Raw genomic sequence first — 24602 nt, forward strand, 5'->3', positions numbered from 1 at the left:
GAAGCCAGAGCTTATCCCAATCACATTTTAATCTTTGGGTAATTGAGATTAGTGCTGCCTGCCAGTATCTATCAAAAGCAGTAATCTGCAATTAGCCCAGCACAGGTACTGTAGGCTGTTTGATTGTGTGTTACAGCTGTGCAGAAACATTGTGACAGATGTTTTGTTAGACCACTGCCTGTCCTGGTTTTCACGTGTAGATTCACTTGTGTGTTTATGACAAATATGCAGTAAATAGTGGTCAGCTGATTATTGATGATTATATAAACCAATGAAAGCACATCAAGTAGAAACAGCAACTCCAAGTGCTCTGTGTGAGGGCGGTGTTTAATACTTGATGTGCTCTGCATGTGGGACACAACAGACCATCCTGTGTGGTCTCTCCACTAGGTGGTATTAGTAGCCTTCATTCATTGAATTGATTGTCTATTATAAATCCAGATATTGTTGCGTTTAGGGATTGGAACTTGACTTGGAAGATATATATATAGATATTATAAACATGCTCACCTCTCCTTTTAATACAAAAAGTTTGATTATAACTGAAATAATTGCTTGTTGTGGCACAACTTAGACTGAATATCATGGTCTATTTCACACCCAAATGGCAGAATATGATCCTTGGACATAACATTAAAGGACAGCATTTTAATAATTATGCCTTTTACTTTGTCAAATATTGTTTGGTTAAGTGATGTGTCGTACACTATGCCTTTGTACCAGTACAATGTTTAGGCAGCTCTGATTTTAGTTTCCTCACTGAACATGTAAATACAAGTTGTAATGACACGGCTCAAACAAGTTGCTCCGTAAGACTTCACGCTTATATGCTGAGTCACTGACATATCACATTGCTACGCTGACACACCTACAGTGACACCGCAGTGTGCTTGAGGTGTAGAGCTTATGTTTCAGCCAATGGTGAGTGACACAGGATAGTTAAAAGTTCAAGTCCCAGTCATTTGCCTATGTAGATAATTAATGCTGTGTTTATTACTTTGATTATGTTATTCTATCAATGTAATAAACACAGCGGATCAAATATTGTAAGCAGAAGGTAAATAGTAAATAGGAAGAAATAAGTGGATACATTTCTGAGTGAGAGCAGATCAACAGAGAAACGATGAGTCTGGTGTGTGTTTAGGTTGTCGGTTAATCAGATGATACCCTGAACACAAAATGAAACCCAAATAGATCTCAAGGTGAAATTTAAACATCTGGCCTGCAACAAGAGACAACATGACACTGCCAAAAAACATATTATGAATTATTAAGAATAAGAGATGTGATGGAAAAATGCAGAGACATTTAGTCTAATTAAGATGATCGGTCTCTTGGAGGATCCTAGAACTAATTTAATTGAATAAGTAATTAATTAGAACCTGTATGGTGGTAGTATCTAATGAACATGTACACATACTTCATATTCAGGAGCTGAAACTGAAGCATGGATGTGATGCACCTCTTTATTAAGAGACTTCTGTATTGGCTCCAGGCTGTTTCAAATGACTATTCACATGATGTGAAGAAGGGACGATGTTTGCCGACCAGTATATTGAAACAAGGTTTGTGTAAACTAAAAGCTTAAAACTTATTTCTTTATGTTGTTTAAGGGTCTGATACAATTTTTAAAAAAAAAAAGATTTTTAATTTAGACAGTAAGACCTTACAGTGCACCACAATGTGGTTTCCTCTGTGGTTTGTTAAAATAATTATCTTGATGAACTTTCTTGCAAATTATTTACAAACCCCAATAAACCAAAAGAGGTGCCAGCAAAAGCCCAAGTCTAAGCACCTGTCACTGGAACATTTTACCACTGCTACCACAGAAGCAGCTGAATGTTTTTCCATTGATTTGAAACTTAGTATGATAAAAGTACAAAACTTAAAGATTATAAGCTAAAGAACCTCGGTTCAGGCGGCACTGACTGCTACAAAAAACATGCACATTACAGGTATAACACCATGTCTATAAAAGCTGTGTATAGACAAATAAATAAGTAATAAAACAATTATTTAAAAGTAATCATTCTGTCCTGTGTGTCTTTGTGTGTGTGTGTGTGTGTGTGTGTGTGTGTGTGTGTATGTGCAGTCCTTTTACTTTTCAAGATTCAAGATTTCTTTACTGTCATTTCTCAGTGCTCACATACTGTATATTGAAATGAAATTCTGTTTCTCTCAGACCAAAAACAGAGCATTTGCAGAATAAACGATTTAAACAAACTTCTACAAATATAAGATTACTAAAAATATACTTAACAAATATATTAAGAAAGTTTCAGAAACTCACAGGAATTATATAAATACACACATACTTAAATCTTAAATCAAATAAATCGATTAAACAAATTTAGTATTGCTACTTTTGCTGAAACAGCCTCTGAAATAGGATCTGAATATTCTTTCCACCACTGTGTAAAATCATATTAAACGAGGAGAAACTAAAAAATAGACATATGACCTTTTATGAAAATGAAAAGCTGCATGATCCCTCCCTGTATTCTCTACAGTATCAATGAACAGATGCTGTCAGATAAATGGACCAAGCCTACTTATCTATTCAGCCCGGACTGTGCGATTACACTTTTTGTCAAACCCATTCAAAAAGTATGAAAAGATACAGAGACAGGCGGGGATGCACGAAAACTGTAACAGGCGGCAGGACTCTGAAGTGTCAGAAGGAATCCACCACGGAAACTTTTCATTGGCCGCCTGAAATCGAGAGCCCGCCCTATCTCCCAGTATCTGGGATGTGATTGGCTCATATTCGTAAAGAGGTACATACGTCACATGGGCGCTGGGACTCCCAGTAAAGTGTAGTGGTGATGTTGTGGTGATCCACGCTGCCGACACCTCTCTTCAGCGTTATCTCGTGCAAGTACACCGGCCTGGGAGAGCTCACCACGCATGGAGTTTGAGCTCGACCCGTGTGGTGGCAACACTGGAGATGTCGCAGATCAACGGCAAAGACAATGAGCCTTTCAACAGTGACGGCAGTGACTACGAGAGCTTGCCACCTCATGTCTCAGTGATGACCCACATGACAGCAGGAGCCGTTGCTGGCATACTGGAGCACACGGTGATGTACCCGGTGGACTCTGTCAAGGTAACGCACCCAGAGGGCAGCTCGGCACTAAATCACACTTGTTTTTGCCACCAGGGCTCATTCATTAAACTAGCTTACAATTCACTGCTAACTCTGCAGACGACCTGGCTATCGCTTGCTAACAAACGTTAGCTGTAAAATGTTCAAGCTGCCTATCATTAGTTAGCTTCGGTGTTAGCTCATTTAACAGCACGGCAGTCTGCTTCCTTTAGGTACATTGAGCAAACTAGTTAAACAGGCTAGCACACATTAAATCTGAAGTAAAAAACCCGGTTAGCTTAACTAAGCAGTCAGTATTATCACTTTTTTCGTTTTCGTCTTGATATAACTATTAACTTTGCTAACATACTGTAGCTTGTTGAACGAGTGTAACCTTAATTGACTCAAAGTCATTAGCAAGGGTAGTGCAAAGTTATGAGCACTTAGATCATGAGCTCATTTTGCTTTGTGTGTAAAGCAGTTTTTTCCTGAGAGTGTCAGGATGTTTTTCGCTCAGTGGAGCAAAACCACTAATCCTTACTTTGCCTATTACTGAAGCAGGGTTACGTTGAGTGAAGGTCAAGTACCTGGATTAGTCATAAAATATGTCAAACTGTCTTGAAATGCAAAACTCTACTTATCAACACAACCCTTATTTTAACGCTTCAAAGGCAAATGATAAAGTTAATGACGCTTTATGTTGTTGTTAAACTCTGCTGTGTAGATACAAAGTAGACTTCTATGTATTGACCAACAACATGATGAAACTGTGACCTTTTTGGGGATCTTAGTTTGGTTGTCTGTTTGCAGGAGAGAAACCACAAATGCAACACATATTATAGAGAACCTCTTTCTTACGTCACAAAAGAAATGTTTTGGGCTGCAACGTTATCCTTGAATCTATCCATTATTATATTAATTCATTGTTTAGTCTGTTCAACATCAGAAAATTGTGGGGAAAAAAGGCCCATCACAATTTCCCAGAGCCCCTGATGACATCTTCAAATTGTTTGTTTGGCTGACCAACAGTATATAATCCAGAGATATCCCATTAAAATTTACATCCTCTCCACATTTGAGAAGCTTGAATCAGAAAATGTTTCTCATTTTTTCATTACATAACTTACAATACAATACAATGAACTTAACAAATTAGTTTTCTGTCAATTGACTAAACTAATACAGTATATAAATGTTATGTGGTGGTTACTTACAGGGAAGAAAATAATGTATATCATGTAAAATCATTATTGTCTTCTGATTTCAGTTACATTCACATTAATAAGAAAGATGATTAAGTCGGTCAGATCTGACTTTTTGAATGATTGCCAGTCATGGCTTTTTAGCTTTGGGCAAATCTGAACAAGTGAAGGTCAAAACTGGTTTTACGTCTAAGTTTGTAATTAAATCTCAAATGACTTAGATGAGGCTCTGATAAATGACTGACTTGCTTAAATGCAGTGGCAGTCACAGAGGTTCACAGGTGATGATACATTTCTATCATCTTTCATCGCACGAGTTCACTCTAATGAGTAACATCCTAGTTTATTTATTTATTTTTTTAAGTCACAGTTCTCTAAATGTAAATTCTGGCCCGTGTTAATCTTGTTAAATACTGGCATGTGTCTGCCAGGCAAATTGCTAACTGTTAGTTCGATTGTGAACTTTGCCCCCTGCAATCCTCTCTCTTCTGCTCAGCTATTGTTTTCCAACAATGTAGTGTTGTCTTGGTAATTTGGCTTGCTGTACAACCCCTAACAATAATCATGATTTGGCACAGACAACTTTAATTAACATACTGCAATGAAAATGTCAGCACATCCTCTTTTCTACAGCGTGATGCTCTGGACATCTTGAGAAATTAACTCATGGGCCTTTATTACACAAACCATTGTTAACATTTCCTCTTGAGGTTTTTTTTTTAAAGTTTTCACAAGCACCATGGACCTGTAGGTGCCCCTTCAGTTTGATCCGTCAGTGTCTGGTTCCCCAGAATCAGTTTTGAAATTCCAGTGAGTTTAAAGTGATGAAAGAAGTTATTGTTCCTGTTTTATAAATGTTATATTACGTTTTCCTTTTCCAGATGGAGTCTTTAGTGCCAAGTAAAAACATAAATAAATTGTACAGTTAGTGAAATATTTAACCACAAGTGTGTGTTTGATGAGGGAATGAATTGGTGTCTCTAATCAGCTTCAGATGAGATGAGCAGAATTTGTTTGTCTCAATGAGGCTTGGTGTGTTTGTTTTGTATTTCAAAGTTCATTAGATTGTGGTAACAGTCCTCTGAAGATATAGAAGGAGACACCAGGGGTGAGCCTGTGCTAATAGTAGGAGGGGGATCTTATCGGTGTTGTACACACTTGAAATCAGCCTCATGCAGTGAGGGGTGTGTGTCTGAAACTGCTCTTCCATAGTATTGATTAGTGAACCGCCCAGAACTATCAAAGCTGAAATACTACAAATGATAGGACACAGTCATCTAATCTGCATGCTTGTGCTACAGTCAGTCCTGAAACTACTGGACTTTGTTTTTCACTGTACTTCAACTCTTGTCTCCACAGTTTCTCATAGTCTTATGTTAGGTTTGCAGCTAATATAAATCTTTCATATCAAAAATGTAACCCAACTGGATTAAGTAAGGGCTATACCGATGTACCAATAGACCAAACAAGCAATGTTGGCTTTTTGAAAACAATTTAAACCTTTCCCCAAACTTAGCCAAATTTTAGTTGCCTAACCTTTATTGTAACTTGACCATTTGTTTGTTTCAATGATTTATTTTATTGTTGTTTGCATGCTCTGGCCTTTGGTTACTGGAGAAGTGCCGATGTTGTGTCTTAAGTGCACGAGATATCTTTTATCATCAGGTATTCAGAAAGTTATCACTTAAAAAAACAGTCCCAGTGGAAATGTAGTAGATTTCTTTGTCCTCAGCATAATTCACCATTCAGGTTATCTATAGAATAAACTAATATTGTTGAACAGTTTAATCTACTGAGGACTTGATTGATAAAGTAGGCTCAAATATAAAATCACACTTTTGCCTCTGTCTCCAACAAAACAATGTAGTTTGTGAAGCATAAATTCAGACACAGAAACTCAACCATTCTACCAAGTTTTGTGTGCCCCAAGTTCCCAAATCTGAATCAAACGGAAATGTAATTGATACTTTATTGTTAACGTGAAGGAAGGAAACGCATGGGAACATGCTGAGGAAGATAGACTTGGCCTATCTCCTGGGCCAGCTCCAGATCTCCTCGCAAATAAAAACATGCTTTGTGCTGTCCGGATAACTTGGCATGGTGGAGTAAAACAAAGAGCTGCCTCCCACACCAGCCTTGGGAGAGACACACATCACTCAGACAGGACCTCGCCGCTGCCAAGAGCGCTTACTGTCAGAACAATGTGTCAGCATCACAGGGAACAATACATCAAGAAATCATGATTTGGCCCGCACCAGGTGCCCACTTTAAACCACTCACAGTCACGCATTCATGCTGAACAGGGACTTTAAAAGCTGGATAACTGTTATCAAATCTACCCCAAGTGGAGTAAATTATAAGAAATGACCTTAATATGTGCCTTTATTTTTCCAGACAAGGATGCAGAGTCTGCAGCCGGACCCGAATGCTCAGTACAGAGGTGTGATTGAAGCTCTGAAAAGGATTATCCAGACTGAGGGGTTCTTCAGACCGCTGAGAGGCCTCAACATCACCATGATCGGCGCGGGTCCCGCTCATGCGCTCTACTTCGCCTGCTACGAACGGGTCAAACGTTCCCTAAGTGACGTCATTCAGAGCGGAGGCAACAGCCATTTAGCCAATGGTACGAGTTTCCACGTCTCAACCACAAATCACTTGATTGTCACACTAGGCTAAGAAGTGCAGCCTGGAGGAGTGTAGTTAGGATAAGCCATGTTAATGCCATATCCTGTTTACAATAGCTAGGATAAAGCCAGATCCCAGACATGAATAATCCAAACATGCTATCTGGGATTTCTTGGTACAAATTAGAGTTTTCTTGCATGTAGACACCATGTTACTGGTGTATAAAAAAAAGAAAAGTTAATTCACACAACCTCAGTCAAGATAAGGCTGATTCTGGTAACAAATTCAATTGATTACACAGTCAGTGAGTTAACAAAATCTTTTTTGTTTTTACAGGTATGGCAGGTAGTGTGGCCACTGTTCTCCATGATGCAGTCATGAACCCAGCTGAAGGTAAGAAAAACAAATGACAAAATCAGATTTTATTTATTTTTTATTATTTTATTTTATTTTTTGGCCAAAGAAGCCCTTTATTTTCTGAGATGTTTCTTCCTACACTTACTCATAGCTACCATTATATTAATTATGCTCTTGTACTGTACTGACCAGTGGTGTGATAATTAATTACTTTTGTTATAAGAATTAGAAAAACTTCAGCATTACTCAAAAATTGTTTTTTTTTTGCCTTCTTTTGTTTAATTGACATTAAACTGTATTTTATTATATTTCTGTTATTATTCTATTTAGAAATACTTCTACTGTTTTATTATTATTTCTATTAATTCACTTTATACTGGAAATAATAAAACATATAAAACATAAGTTTATAAAAATATATACATTGTTGGGGGCAACAAATCATTTAATGGTCATGTTAAGTCATTTTCTTTACATGCAGTGTATAAAATGTATGTAATAAAACATACTAACGCTGTTCCTGTTTTCTTGCATGGCTCAGTGGTGAAGCAGAGGATGCAAATGTATAACTCGCCATATCGGGGGCTTTTGGACTGCGTTCGGACAGTGACGCGCACCGAGGGCATCGGGGCCTTCTACCGCAGCTACAGCACACAGCTGACCATGAACATCCCCTTCCAGGCCGTTCACTTCATCACCTACGAGCTGATGCAGGAACAGTTAAACCCCCACAGACTTTATCACCCCGGCACCCACATAGTGTCAGGAGCAGCAGCAGGAGCTGTTTCCGCAGCCATCACCACTCCACTTGACGTTTGTAAAACTCTGCTTAACACGCAGGAGAACGTTGCACTCAACTCCATGAACATCAGTGGCCATTTATCAGGAATGGCGAATGCCTTCAGGACAGTGTACCGGCTCGGCGGCTTTGGAGCCTTCTTCAAAGGGATCCAAGCTCGGGTTATATACCAGATGCCCTCCACCGCCATTGCCTGGTCAGTGTACGAGTTTTTCAAGTACTTCCTGACGAAGCAGCAGATGGAACAAGAGCAAAGACCCGGCTCCCTGTAATGGAAACCTCACCTGATGAAAGAAGGCTCCAACTTGAGGCAGCGTAGGCTCACTGTGTGCTATTTGAGGAAATAACATCTGTCATTATCTCAAAGGGAAGTCACCGTGGTGGAGGTGCGACAAAGAATGGCACTCCTTATTGTTCACTTAGGTCAATCTATGTGGGTTTTCAAGTTAGGATGATGTTGCACAACCAGGATATGCGACAGAGATGGCTATTCTTAAAGGACAGATAACATGTAGAATAGCTGAACAGTAGTCTTTTTCCTCCTCCACCCCACAAACACATCAACCACAACTATCCAGTATCTTTTCTACATGTGGTGACCTTATAATTAAGTTGTCTTGAATGATGTTTATAGTTCTTAATATTGGAACTTTTTATTTATTTGGTTAGCTTTCTGAGGCTTGTATTTTATGGATGCGGAAGAAACACAATGCTGTTTGCTTGTTTTATTTCACTGTGTATTTATAAAGAACTATTTCGACACATTCCTTACTTTCACTCCACGGCGAAAGGAACAGTTGCGCCTTCCAAGTGCCTCATAAATATTAAAGGCTGCTTCACCTTTGTCTCTTTTGCACTGTGACTTTCGACAGAGCAAATCCTTATTATCATATTTTTGTTTGGTCCAAGCTGTATCCAAAAAGCTTCTTAAGATTCTGTGATGGGATTAAATATGATAGTTGGTCTTCATGTTATAACTGGTCAAATTTGTCAAATCTATGCACACAAAAGTGGTGATTTGCAAAATTTTCAGTTAGTATCCCTGTCACCAATTGCTCAAATGCCAGTCTGCAGCAATTCTGTCTTTTTTCTCTTTTTTTTTTGTTACTGCTTTAAGTGCAAAACACCCTTGTTTTCTTGAGAGAACTGCAGTCTCTCTCAGTATTAAGGTTTTTAGGCCGTAACGGTCCAGTCATTTGCCTTGTTGAAGTGCAGCACTACCACGCTGTCGAATCACGCACAATAATTGTCTCATTTAAAGAACCTTACCTGTCGCAGAAAGAAGGCAGCTTGTTTATATGTGTTCACACAAACATGAATACATATTTTGTGGGTGACTCTTTCTGAGAAACTCCATTACGCAGATTTGAGTGTTTCTCCAGTAAGGCTGTTATTTTGGATGGTGGCCTTGTCTCAACCTTTACATACATTTGTACTGGTGTGATGTTTCGCTTTTGAGTGACGTATTTTAACTACAGTATGTGTGTCATATTGACCTTGAACCTAAAGGTTGTAGATTGTATATAAAATATTTTCAGAGTGTAAGATTTGCTGATACAGCGCAGACTTTTCGTGATCCATCATATTGTTAGTTTTGTTTGGAAACCGTCTTTGTTACCATGAGACCGTGAGTATAAAACCTAATCAAATCAGCTGGTGAGCAGGCAAAACTATTTCTTTTTTTCCGCTCATCCTGTTGTACTTACACATTTCCTGTGTGCTCACTGCTCTCTTTAGCGTCTTGACTATTTTCCACTCGGTAGTCAAGACATTCCTTCAGATATTGATGTAATCCAGCAGGCAGCCAGATTTATTTGTTTTTAATTACAGAGTTTTTCTTCCTCTGGCAAAGTTCAGAGAGTTCGTCAGACTCCAGCGGTCTCACAAACCCTTTAGAAGCAGATTCATTATTCTTGTACAGTAGGGTAATTGTTAATATACCAAAGACATGCATTGTATTATTCTATGCATCTTACTTTGAACCTGTAATGATGTGTGTGCCTGCCTGCTGTGAATTGTCATTTTTTCCCCTTACAGTTTCCATTCAGTATAGCCTTACATTCTCTCTATTCTCATTTAGGTCTAGAAGCTTATTTTCTATGTTTGGACTGTGTTGAAAGTCTTTCTGCCTCAGCATTGTTTAAAAGGTGAAACATCCTGCAAAAACGTCTCATCGACTACTAAAATACTTGAGCAAAGGCAGTAAAAGTGGAAGTTTTATGTTGTAAGTTTTCACTATATTTGGAAACGTTAAAGATTGCATTTTGATCTAATTTTTATTGTTCAATCTGTCTTTTTAGACTATATAAAATATTTATATAAGCTATAGTTGCACATGCAATGTAGATTTCACATGAATGGATGAAAAGTTTTGTCTGCTTGAATATAATCGTGGCAACTTTAATCAGCATGGATTCACACAAATTAGCTAATCATGTTGTAAAATGAAGCCAGTAAGACTTGATTTTTTTTTTTTTTTTTTTTGCAGTATACTTGCAACCCTCCTTTTGAGGTGTCAATTCATAATTCTCAAACCATGTTGTGTCCAAGTACTTTTTTATCATGTTGTAGTAGTGTTATGATTGTGCTCATTTTCTAGTACATGCTTACATTTTAAAGGAGATAGCAGAGCTGATATACTATGTGGGGAATTTCCCAAATGTAAATATTTTAATGCTATGTACGCACAAATGATTGAAATGGGAGTTGGGATGATTTTCGCTGAGTGCCATCTCCAGACGAGGAGTGCTTGGCAGTCGCACCATGCAAATATGAAATAATTGTGATGATGCTGCTACAGTAATGTAACACTGGAGCTGAAATAAACATGCAAGTGAGAAAGGCTGTGTTTTTGTTTCTGAACTAAATCAATATTTGCTGTCCTCAGTCAGAGCCTTTTAAGAATTTGGGGAAAATGCTTGTTTGGGTTGACTCTGAACCAACAAGAATATCATTTGGTTCAAAGAATACATTTTCTGTGGTAGATCAGTAACAGTTGCAGCAGGATCATAAAAAAAACACCACCACTGCTAGAGTGGCTAAAAAGAAATGAAGGAGTGGTTGATGAAACAAGCTCAAGGAAAATGTTCATACTGTATACTTTAATCATGATTGCTGAAAGTAAAAGTTTCACTCTAGTCCTGCACATTGTGGACGAGGCTGTCATCATCACTTCAGTGACCAAATACAGTATATATACAGTAATTAGTGTGTGTATATGTATTTATATATATATATATATATATGTAGTCTGTGGGAAGGTAAGTTTTTTTTTAATGCTGTGAGCACTGCAACCAATTCCACTAACCTCCATTGTGTTGATATGGAAGCAGAAATCAGCGCCAATAACACCAGTAGTGGTATTATGAGAAAATATGTTTATTCATTTAGGTGAACTGACCCTTTAAAGTATATATTTTGCTGTAGTTAAAGTGCCACTAGATGGCAGTATAGCACCATTTAAAGACTGTCATCATGGACAAAGAGAAAGTCCTCAAAGGCGGGGATGAGTTGGACATACTGATACATGATAATGTCAGTGTTTGAAATGCTACTGGCAAGTCTTGAACTCGGATTTAAAATGATTTTGGAGGTAATCACTTTGCCACCACTAATAGTTCAGTGGAGACAATCATAAGAATAGAATAGAATAGAATAAAATGCCTTTATTGTCAATGCACATCGTCGTACAATGAAATTTGCTGTGCAGCTCCTGAAAATGGTTCACACATTCATCCATACATACACACCCTGTCCTTGCAGGCAAGAAGCAACAAAGCAGACAAAAGCAAATTAAAAAGAATATATAAAATGATAAAAATTAATATGAGATACTTATCTTAAGTTGTATTGCACTAAAAATATTTTCTGCACATCAGACTTTGAAGTTAGTGTGTTGATTTTGTAGTGTATTCCTATTTTTCATATTGTGCTTCTTGTGTAGCAGGTCCTCCATTAACATTGCTTCTCCATTGCTTCTCCATTAACATCTCATTTTTTGTGATTTAATGCGGAAAATCACTGAATTAATGAATTTCTTTTACCTGGACTTATCTCAAGTGTCCCTTGTATACTGCATCTGTATCCAAGACAAAATAACAGAAAGCACAAACTGCCCCTTAAAAGTTATCAAAGAGCTGAATCAACTCTCACTATCGGTATTTGAATGCAGCAGGAATTCTTGTAACTTTCCCCAAAAAGATGGAAAAAACTGCTGTTATTACATTCCCAATTCTTCTTTGATTCTACATGGACACAACGTTTCAACCGCAAATGTGGTCTTCTTCACATAAGGATGAGGGTGTGAACACATCTGCATATGATGACAAGTCACACATCATTATCTGTAATTTGGAAAACTGAATATCACATCAACACTGTGTTAAAAGCAGGATTAGATGCATAAACATTTACACAATAGAGAAGTTAAATAAAGACTATTCGTAAAATTGCTGTGCAAAATTTGTGGATTCATGCTTGTGAGCTAACATACAAAAACAACATCTGAGGGAAAGAAAAGTAAAACAAAACTTTTCACTGGCCTCACTGATGTCATATTGTTCCCAGTAATTCGTGTGGTAATTATAGAATGTAATTAATTATATTGTTTACATGCAGGTAAATACAATATGTCCAGTGATGTGTAATGACAGAGACCAAGACTGATCTGATGTTTTTATCAAGATGCAGACAGTGCATAGCGTTATTCAGAACCAACATGACTCAGGACACGTACACTTGTGCTGTAACGTTGTTGTCCCCGCACGTGTTTAGATTTCGCCCTTGTCCATGAGCGAGTTGTTTATCTGAAGAGTATGAACGCCCCCCTCAGCCCATGTCCTCTGTCCTTGTCATGCTTTTGTCTAATCACCCTAATCTGCAGTAAACTGTCTCACTACTTTATGTCTTTATCCCAAAGATAAGAGCACTGGAAAATCACAACTGGCTCTTCTATCTCTGTCTGCAGCTCTCCCAATTTCTTTACCTTTCTTTCAACCTTTCTCTCTCTCTCTCTCTCTCTCTCTCTCTCTCTCACACACACACACACACACACACACACACACATAGGTTTACTTAAGTCACTTTTGGGGTATTTGCATAGACTTACATTCATTTCCTGGAGACTTACTCTAACTCTAACCATAACCACTACTTGCCTAACCCTAACCCTTACCCTAACCTTAACCACTGACCCAAAAAAGTGTTTTACCAATTGGGGACACAGCTTTTGTCCCCAATTGCACAAGTTGTCCCCAATCAACTGGTCTGGTGTGTGTCCCTGAAAATGACTTAAGTCATTCCCACACACACACACACAGTTGTGTTTCCATCACTTCAGAGGACATTACAGGGGTGCAACGGATTACAAAATTCATGGTTCGGATTGTATCACGGATTTGAGTCACGGATCGGATCATCACAAAACTTTGTATTCCATATATTCTGTAAAACACTTACAGCATGGAACTTTTGCCCATGGTCTTAAATGAAAACAACATTCAAAATATTCCAAGCTCAATTGTTAAATTGCAATATGAAGCATGATACCTTCTTCCTTTAAACATGGTAGTGAATGAAACAACAGCCTGTGTCCACATCATAAAAACTTCATGACTTACAAACATGAACACGCGTCTTGTCCTGCAGCTTAGTTTGTTGAACGAGTCACCAAATAAACATTCACCTGTGAAAAGTGCACCGCTAACGTCAGTTAGCAGCTATGTAGCTAATTAGCTGCTAAGCTGCAGCACATTGAACAGCATGTAAACATACCTGCAAATGTCAGTACGGACAGTTAGTTGCTGGTTTGGTCATTGCTCTTCAAAATCCATGTTAGCGACGCGCTGTCTGTCCATGACTTGTTTATTTTAAATGAGATATTAAATTTTGCAATTAATTTGCGGTTCACATGCGTGCCAAACCGTGGAGGGTGATCCGTATGGATCACGGATCAACTATGATCCGTTGCACCCCTAATTGACTTACTAACCCTAACCCAAACCTAACCCCTAACCCTTCATTTCCTGAAGACTTATCCTAACCTTAACCGTAACCACCACGTCTCTAACCCTAACCTTAACGTAACCCTAAACTAACCTTAACTTTAAACCAAGTCTTCACCCTAAAATTAACGACTTACATTAAGGGGACATGCTTCTTGTTACCATAAGGGAGGCGAGTCCCCACAACATAAGGAATACCTGGTCCACACAACCACACCCACACACACACTGTTCGCAGCCACGCAATCAATGCTAACCATCGGATGAGTTGGATGCAGCAGTGCATCTGCTGAGGGGTTGCTCTGTGGATCTGCTCTACTGGTACCGTAACATGAGGGATCTAGTTACACTATCCGAGGAAGTTTATGAGTGTTCCAATGTGAAAAGATCAGGGCTGTTTTAAACTCCTTATCAACTCCAACAAATTTGTCAGACAGTCACGGCATATTGGAGCACCGACAAAGGCCGTCTTTGTGGTCGGGTTTGGTTTTTCTCCTCATCGGTTTAGAAGATCTGCTTGTTTTTCAAAGCCTCATTGGCCACCTTGAAGAGCACCACGACGGCTCCACGACAACACTGTTCAATCAGATTCCTGAAAGTACAGAAAATTAAGATAAACTCTTGAGAACAGAGACTTAACACTGAGCATTTCTTTGAATTTACTTTATTTTCATATCCCAGAAAATCTTCATGTAGCCATGTGCTTAAGGGCAAACTCCATGATTCAAATACCCTACACAAGAGGAGATAAAGTAATGATGTTGTAAACTCATCCTCACTGCTTTTCATCATTAACTTGCCAAATCCAGTTAATCCAGGTGGTTCAGGGAGAGATTTAGAGACGTTCCCTGAGACTGAAGAGCAGACACAGACAAGAGGATGTTGTTTTTAGTCCTCTGTTTGTGAATCAATGTACCGTGTCTCTTTGAGCCCTGAGGAAGTGCAGGTATTACAATGGCAAGTGTAATAATAATAGCTCTTCTAACCTTCAGCTTCACTCTTCAACAAGCTCCTTTATCTGATGAACATGTCCATATGCGGCCCGGCAGCTGAGAGACACAGAGAGATACTGTCAGATTTTCAATGCCGTCAAAACAGATGCTATCTGCCCCTCTTCATGTCTAATTACCTGTTTACTCCAAGCGCTTTGAATGAATGGTGCAACCGCTGGCATGGCATTGTTGATAAGAACTCACTTTAGTTTAAGGAAATCATTAAGATTTACATTTCATTTCATATTTTTAGCTTGTACATTTGAAGATATGCTCAAAATTTGTATGCTCAACTTTTTGTGTATTTTACAAAGTATATTTAATATTTAAACTTCCCACTTGTTGCTGCATACATTAGTTTAAAATTGCTCATAAGAACATCTTTTGTAACTAACATGCTGTTTGAAAGAGGTGGTTAAATATGACAGTTACAAAAAAAGACCCTTAGAAACATTAAAGTAAGTAATTAGTAATTAAAAAAAAGATTATGATAATCTTGGGACACTTGTTTCCCATGTACAAGACAAATCACTAATGAGGGCAGTGACTTCACAAAGTCAGACAGGTTACTGGCGTGAGAGCTCTCAAGTCTGCCTCCCTATCGATGCCATCAGTCCTCTGCTCACACTTATGTTACTACAAACTTGACCTTCTTAACTATGTAAAGCCCTAAATCCTGCATGCCATCTTATCAGCGCTGTAAAGAGAGACACAGCACTGCTTCAGCCTGACATGCCAACCTGCATATAGCTATACAAACCCTTCGAAGGGCCACAGTGTTTAGCTTTCATTTAAATAGTTGAAAGTTGAGAAAAGGATTTTTGCTCTTTTGCCGTACTAAAGGTTTTGAAGTATAATTTCTAATTTATTCTAGAAAAGTCTAAAATGTTTTGTCTTCTCATCTATTAGGAGTGAATTATTGTACGTTTTTTGTTGTTAAAAAAGATCCATATCCCACACTGCTCTTTTGGATTTTAAAGAGGATCCAAATACATGCTGAATCAGTGAAAAAGTCAGTTTGGGTTTTGTTTCTCAAATCTGAAAGTTCTTAGGCCAAAAACATTGGAAGTTGGGTCAGCCACTGAAGCTGTAATGCATGTGTCATAACCACAAGTTTACATGTTTTCATCCTCATTAAGTAGTCATGAATGGAGTCTCCTCTGGTTGAAGGTCTTATAATCGTTTTCCCATGAATGTATGTGTCCACAGTCTAACACGGTGGTAAAAGAACTGACATACAGCTACTCATGTAAGTCTGGAAACATGCACATTTTATCTTCGTCTTTCCTCCCTGCTGAATAAACTTAGGTCTAATACTTTGTGTGTCAGTCTTGCAAAGAGAAAAAGTGTCCTAATTGTTTATATTTGGATTCTGGAGGTGGCAATACTTTGACTTTGTGGTAGGGTTTAACACTTGGGGATGCATCCTGCAGTGGAGATACAGCATATCAGTGGTAGTTATCTCAGAAAACCCCTCCATTCAGAATACAAACAGAGCAGATTTTCTGGGTAGCAGGTACATTCTGGGTAGAGAAGATCTTACCTGTAGCGGCAGCGCACAGATAAATCTGAAGGCCTTTAAATTGAAGTCAGAGCAGTGAGATGTGATGGCTGTGGCAGATCAGCTGTCAGCTGACAAAGCACAGTGTGGCTTACTGTTACGTATCCTGCCAGACCTCATTCATGATTTCATTTCTTTTTATTGTTTGCAAACAGCATGTTTCATTCAACCTCAAAAACCAGACCATGTATGTAGATTGTTAAGAGGTGGTTGTCACTTGTGTGGCTACTAAACTATATCACACACTCTTCAATCAGTATTTAGGGTTTCACATACAGCGAACAGTAGGCTTAATATTTAGAAAAATGTATTTTACTTGAAATATTGAAGAATATTACTCAGGAGATTCACACAATCACGCTCAGTAGGCAATCAGAGCTAATTGAACTTGAAGATTGAGCTTCATAATAAAGGAGACAGTGAACTCACCTGCTGACAAGAGGCCATGTGATAATGAAAGATGACATCTGCATTCAAGACATGGATCATATCAATACACTCAGAGATAATAAACTGCATTCCATGTCCACGTGTGTGATACTTGTGGCAAAGCACAAAGCTGGCGCACACCTGCATGAGGTTAACATATGTTTTTAAAGCTAAAGGCCAAATGACCCTGCTATGGACCCAGATTTACATTATATGTACACGTTCCATAGACACAAGTAGACAGCATACTGTTTTTGTTTCATATAAAACTAAGCTTGACTAAACTTGATTACACTGGAAAGTTGCAAGTTGCAGTGCATTTAAAACTGTCTGCAGAATCACTTTTATTGCAATAGATTTTTCTGTGTTTTTTCTTGATCTAGTGTCTCTAATCTCTGAAACTAGTGAATCTTATATTCAGAATTGAGGGGGAAAAAACGTAATTTTATACATATCTTATACATATAAGTCTAGTTTAATTTCACCCCTATTTCACTGTTTGAATTCTAATAACATTAGTGATAACTATAACTGAAGTTATTATTGGCATGGCTAAAGCAATGGGATTTACAAACAATACAATGTTTGGGATGAGGTTTTAGCATGTAACTTACATTATATTCAAAGTTACAGAGATTGAAGTATACAATCATGTAATTTAAATAATGAAAAATTAACTAAATGTTTCTCTATGTGGGATTCTCTCTCATGTTTTCCACACATTGTGTTTTACAATGGAAGCTATTTAAAGTAGTTATCTCAAGGTCTAAAGAAAAATGTCCCAAAGTAAAATATATCTTGTTTACATACATTTATTTTTTTGTATTATTTATAAGTTGAATGTTTTCTTTACTGAAAGCCAAAACAATAACTACAAGGTTAGATGGCATATCCGCTTCTTATTCTAAACAAACCTCTTACTTTTCTACACTTTGTATGTCCCGGAGTCAAAATCTGTCAACAAACAGGTTTTGTTGACACATTTGTCACTGTCACACACAGGAAAAGATCCACACGATGCGTTCCCGGCTTATGCCATGGTGGCACAAGAGAAACAGACATCTTCTGATTATACTAACACAACACGCATGGTCTGCCTTTGATTTAAAATAAGATGCACTTTAAACTACTTTTTAGAGCTTTTACCGTCAAGACAAATGAAATAGTTGTTCTCATGTGTTCCTACAATACAGCACACTGCTTTTTTATTGTACACTTTACATTTTAAACTAGAATCCCTCAAAATGTCTCAGATGATAAATTGCAGTTTAGTTGTATACAGTCCCTTTGCGTGATGTCACCTAAAGGAATCTGAAGAGCCGTTTATCTCTGTGTAATCAGGGTTGAGGCTCTTTAAAGGAATCAAGTCTCATTCTTCGACCCTCATTTACAATATCATGCTGATCTCAGTCACGCTTATCCTCTCATGTAGTTTTACTGCATTATCAGAGTCAGAGAGTTATCCACACAGTTAGTTTAAATCTTTCCGGTATGATAGTTGGGTTCTTTCTTTTTACCAAACTGTCTGTTTCCCAATATACTGCAACTAATTGTACACAGTTTATACATTCAAATAATATTTTAACTAACTTAACAATCAGAGTTTTCACACTTTCTTTGCATTTTCCTGTAATAAAGCTTCCATAACAAACAGAACCATGTTAAAATACATGTTAAAATTGTCAAGGTTTGCTAAAATTGTGCTTAAACTTTGAGTAAATGGGTCAAGCTCAACTTGTACTATAGCTGAGGTATTCCTAAAAACTGTACATGATGTATTTTCTGCAAATTTTGTAACACAGAACTTCAAAGAAAAGCAAAATGTATGTATGTATGAATTAATCAGCAATGCCACAACTGAGTTCATTTCAAATGGTTCATTGTGCAAACCCATGTCATATCCATTACCACAAGATTTGAATCACTTTGTATGAGATAATTTTTCTTAAAACATGAAAAAATACAAGATGATGTTATGACAAAAACAATCAAATGGTACACTAGAACTGGAAATCAATGTAAAAAAAACATAGAATCAAGTATGATAGTGAACACACACCTAAATATCAGGGACACTAAAAATAGGTTTTATGATAACAAATCATAGCTCCATATATAATTTTTGTTTCACCATAACGTTGGCCCCCAGGGGCCACCATAGTCCCACAGGTAGGGTCGGTATTGATAGGCTTTATAGAAGGAGGTGATCAGTGATGATCGGACCAAATCATCCCTCAGACTCAGTCCCTCTGCTTTGTACACATCCTTACAGAACTCTGGTGTTTGCTGCTTTCTTTTTGTTTTATACCTCCGGTTCTGAAACCAGATCTTCACCTGGGTCTCGGTCAGTCTTAAAGTGCTCGCCAGGTGAGCCCTCTCTGGGGCTGACAGGTACTTCTGGTGGTTAAATTTCTTCTCCAGTTCAAGCACTTGCAGGTGTGTAAATGCTGCCCGGGAACGCTTCTGTTTCCCTGAGGACGTAAAACCGCTGGACTCTGAGGTGCTGGGACAGGATGTGCCTGACGACTCTGTGAAGAAGAAGATGTGATTGGGTCATTGAGAGGGAAAATAAGTTTTTAACAGTCACAGTTTATAAATTTTCCTCTTTAAGTCTATATCTTAAATCACACTATTACAACTTCTCATGATGCAAGCCTTTATCACATCTTCAAAAAACTTTTTTTTTCCTGAAAATCAAAGTCAAATACACAGAGTTTAGCTGAGTTTTCTATCAACTGAAAGCCACGCCTTTCATTGAGAGACATACAGTATGTATAGACTGCAGAAGCTCACCTGTCTGCACTCCAAACGTTGACTCCAGCGGGCTGAGTTGCTCAGACAACTTATCTGATTCCTCTTCCCACTCTGAAAATCTTTCCATCTTCTGTGAGCAGCACTTCCCATTAAATCTCGCGCTGTCCTTAACAGAGAGGATGTCCTCTATGAGGAAGGAAGTCAGAGGTTTGACTGTATCAGACATTTCCATCCAGTAATCCACAAATCGGACGCCTCTCAGTGCCAGAGGGCTGCAGTGGCCGACGTGGTGCAGCAATGTGTCTCCTCACACACACACACAGTCTGAATTTATACAAGTGCAGGGCGGGTTCACTGACAAGTGGAGGAGGTGGGACCAGTAGCTGCGTTACTTTCATTTGTTCACCTTCTTAGGTCTTCATGGAAATTCCTAACATCAAATCTTTTTAAAAATATGTGTAAATAATATACTTTTTAATATTTTTTCCTCAAAATCCTTCTAGGCATATAACATATTTTTGAAAAATACACAATTTATATGTTTTTTAATTGTGTATGCCTGTGCAATATGCTTATGGGCCCTTTTTATACAGATTTTACACACTCAGTTACCAGTTTATTAGAAACTAAGTAAAACTATACTACTATACAGTGTAAAACTACTTCCCTGCAACAAATCCTGCCTTTATTAAACTTACAATGTTCAGTTATTGTGATACTGTTTCAGAGAGCTGTTGATTCATCTTTATGGTTATTTAAGAGGCTGCAGTTTGTGTTGCTGTATTGTTTTATACTGACAGACAAAATATCAGAAACGTTGACTCCAGCGGGCTGAGTTGCTCAGACAACTTTTCTGATTCCTCTTCCCAATATAATGTGATGCAATTCAACAGCACCACAAACTACAAATAAACTTAAAGCTGAGTGCATTTACACCACAATTTCTGTATATTGTAGTTTAAAATCCCATATATTGTGTATGTTGTATAGTGCATATCTAGGCTGAATAAGATATATACAAAACATGAGGTAGTAAACTAGTGTAAAAAGCAATATGTTCACATTGAAAGTATGTTCATTGTACTTTTAACAGCATTCTAATTTTATTTTCATATCTGGCAAAACAACGAGTCCCCCAAGAAACACTAAAAACAAACACATCACACCAGATAGAAATGTTAATGCATTATAAAGTGGATAATCTCACTCATATTGTATATCAACAGCAGTTAGATGGACTCTTGAGCTCCATGCCCCCCTCAGCTCAGTGCAGTTACCCGGTTGTCTGCGCCTGCAAGGGGAGACTGCTGTGTCTGCCAGGAGAGAGGGGGGTGGGGGGTGAGGGTCAGAGTGGGTGGTCATACCTACTGCAGTACTAATGATTTGGACACATTTAGGCCGGCTCCTGAGCGGACACAGTCATTGTTCAGAGGCTGTTTATTTGTTGTTCTCTGTGGTTCAGCCTGACCTTTCTCCTGAGAATGAGACATTTACTAGCAGTGTATGTGTCCCTCTGGGAGTTCATGCTTCATTTGGAAATGCGTGAATGTGGGGATGATAAACACGATCGTCTCCATGCCCCCTGCCCCTGCTGACTCCTCCAGCTTCTCTGCATCAACCACACACCAAGCAGTCGCCAACACCTTAAAGTCATATTGATCAGTGGATGCTTTATCATGGCTCTAATTCAATTAAAGTATATAAGTTTATATGACTATTGCAAGCGCTTACTTCCTAAACTTCCTATCAACTGGGGCAGCTAATATGTACTTCCAGTGAATGGTTCTCTCCCACATCACCTATTGTCTGATAACTTGGTCTAAAACACACCCTACAGCCTTAAAACCACTGTAATCATTATACAAACATGCACTGAAAACTTTAGACACGAAGCCATTCACCATTTCAACATTGCCATATTCTGAAGAAGTATAATCTTCTCTGCTGGGAAAACCTGATCAAATATAAAAATGTCCTCCTAATTTATAAGATTATACATGGTTTAGCTCCTCCTTAGCTCCTCTGTCTGGTTTCATCAACTTCAAATCTACCACAAACAGAGCTACTAGAGGTGCAGATAGGGGTCACTGCACAATGCCACTCAAAAAAACTGCATTTAGCCAGGCCGTCTTTTCCTTCAGTGCATCACATCAGTGGAATTCAGTACCACAATTAGTTAGAGAGTCTCCATCCTACTATTCATTTAAGTATAATGTTAAGAAATGGTTTATTGAGAACCAACAATGTTAACACTGAAGTTGTTTTTATCCATATATATGTGTTGTATAATTACTATATTAGCTGTATTGTATATTCTTTTTAGCATAATGTAGTATGTTTTTAACTATTGTATATACTGTATTATTTTTTATTATTCTAGGATGCCTGACGACATCAGGCAAAGAGACTGCTGATGAAAACTAGCCTTTTGGCCAACCCGGGTACATTTACGTTTGTGGAATGTTGATTAATGTCCATTGTCCCTTTTCAAAAAAAATAAACTGAAATTGAAATAATTTAATGCATGTGAAGCGTTATAAAAGCAATCAGTTTTTAACATACTGAGGCTATTCTCAAGCATTAGCTGTTGTCTTGTCAACATAGTATTAAGATGACCTGTATGATATGTTTCACCTTGAATTCTTTGTCTGCGTCCGTCTGTCTGCCAAAGTATGTTGAACTGTAAGCACAGAAAGCCTTTATCCCTCAGTCTAGACACAGTTTTACACTGTTGGAGACGCAAACCCTCATGCTTACTCTTGGATCACACAGTACTGGATGGAATACATTGTGAAAGTAATGATTACACTGAAAGAAAAACACATTTTAGAAACTTTTTGATTATGCCAAAAAAAAGACATTTCTTTGATCACTTCAATATCTCTTCAAAAATACATCTCACACTCATGTGCTGTCATTAAACACTGCTGGTTCTGCATCAAAAATACTGACTGAATAAGAAAACACACACACACTGTCCAGTGACAAGAGCATGACAAAACCAGCAGTGAGAGTGGGAGTGTGGAGGGTGGTACTATCATACTTTAAAAATGTCTTTTTATTGAGGCTCTACACCAAAGGATGGTGTCATCCTCTACCTTTATTCTGAGACAATCTACATGATTGCTCATAGTTTTGAACAATGACATTTCCACTCTATGTAATGCATCCATTGCAAAGATGTTTAGCCACATAGTTGTACATCAGACATGACATAGTCAAACCTCTGACCTTTTAGCCTGGGAAGACATTTGTCTTCCGCAGTAGGTAATATGTGGTGACGATGTTTTCTTTGAGACACTGCGACTTGTTCTGCCATCAATCTTCTGTTGTTGTCCTGTTATTTTCTTTGTCTGAGATGAGCAGCGAGACCATGTTGTAACTGTACATGTGTTCGACTGTTATCTGCTCAGCATCAGCTTTGGGTTATACTGTATCCTGCACCTGGGTTATTGCACAAAGCCTTCACTCATTCACGCATATGTTAGCAGACTGAAGAGTTCAATTTGAGGTTAGCACACAAACCTCCATTAACACAAGATAATGTAGAAGGTTTGAACAAATTCGACTGGTTAGCAGGAGATGATTAACCTAATTTAATTTAACTACTGCAATAAGCAATTAATTGACTTTATACTTTTGTTTTGCTATATAAGAATAAAATAAGCCTATTTGTGTGTGATCATGTTAATGTGAAGGGCAGGTTTACATTGGTGATGTGGGAGTTTTCCACTAGATGGAGCTTTAAAGCCACAGAGTAACCAACAGAAAAAACCTCACAATGAACTATTATACCAAAGATTAAAGAGAGTGAGATGTTGTTCTAGTTCTTGGATAGTTTGGCTCATAACTACAAAATCAACCTTTTCTTGAGCTGATTTATCATCATCTCATCATCTCAGCACCAATCATAAACACCAGATTATCAGATTGGTATTAAAAAGATGTTTTTACATACTGAAGCCAAAGATGAGACATCTGCCTCTCTGAAACTGACGTTATGCTGTCAACAGTATGACTTGAGGGCTTTTTTTGAGTAAGCCATTCACTGATGGCCAGAATCACGTCATGCTTTATTTAAACTGACCCTCATGAAATGTGAATCACAACATTGTGTTCTGTAATCAAGCATCTTTATTTAGGGATTCTGGCTTTCATTCATACGTCTCTCCGTCACGTCTCTCTGTCTCTCTGTCTCTCTCTCTCTCTCTCTCTCTCTCTCTCTCTCTCTCTCTCTCTCTCTCTCTCTCTCACACACACACACACACACACACATACAACAGCATTTTACCAAATACTCTAATTTTATCAAAAGCTGGTCTATACAATAAAAGACAACGACTGCACATTAGTTGCATTTTTCCGTTACAGTAAGAAAATGTACGGATGTGGACACATTTTAGTAAAAGTCCAGTAAAAGTTTAATAGAAATATTTTTCAAATTTGTTTTCTTTTTACTGTATTACCTATTTTCAGGACTTTTCTCTATTGATTGTAGTTTGTAAAAATATATATAATTAATCAATCAGTTAATTATCATTCAACATTTAGGGAGATAACCAGTTGAATTAACTTGCAACTTTTTTTGTTCATTTGTTTTGGTTGGTTGATGTAAATGTAAATTCAGGTAGATTTAAATGAATTGTATATTTATGTAAGATAATTAAATTTTAGTCGTTATTTCTTATCAATCACATTTCAATGGCTTTTGCAGAACTCTCTCTCTCTCTCTCTTTCTCTCTCTCTCTCTCTCTCACACACACACACACACACACACACACACACACACACACACA

General features: G+C 37.9%; 2 protein-coding genes across 2 annotated transcripts; one reads left to right on the plus strand and one right to left on the minus strand.

The window, feature by feature from the left end:
• Positions 1–2795: 2795 nt before the first annotated feature.
• Positions 2796–10909, plus strand: slc25a37 (solute carrier family 25 member 37). Its single transcript, XM_042422356.1, has 4 exons — positions 2796–3106; positions 6682–6910; positions 7249–7305; positions 7811–10909. The coding sequence occupies exons 1-4, from the start codon at positions 2948–2950 to the stop codon at positions 8338–8340; spliced, it is 975 nt and encodes a 324-aa protein (XP_042278290.1). The 5' UTR covers positions 2796–2947; the 3' UTR covers positions 8341–10909.
• An 8270-nt stretch (positions 10910–19179) lies between these two features.
• nkx3-1 (NK3 homeobox 1) lies at positions 19180–20038 on the minus strand. Its single transcript, XM_042422272.1, has 2 exons — positions 19846–20038; positions 19180–19580 (listed from the first exon to the last, which is right to left on the minus strand). Exons 1-2 carry the CDS (start codon positions 20036–20038, stop codon positions 19180–19182), a joined length of 594 nt encoding a protein of 197 aa, XP_042278206.1.
• Positions 20039–24602: the final 4564 nt, after the last annotated feature.

Source organism: Thunnus maccoyii, chromosome 9 (assembly GCF_910596095.1).
Source record: "Thunnus maccoyii chromosome 9, fThuMac1.1, whole genome shotgun sequence".
Taxonomy (NCBI): domain Eukaryota; kingdom Metazoa; phylum Chordata; class Actinopteri; order Scombriformes; family Scombridae; genus Thunnus; species Thunnus maccoyii.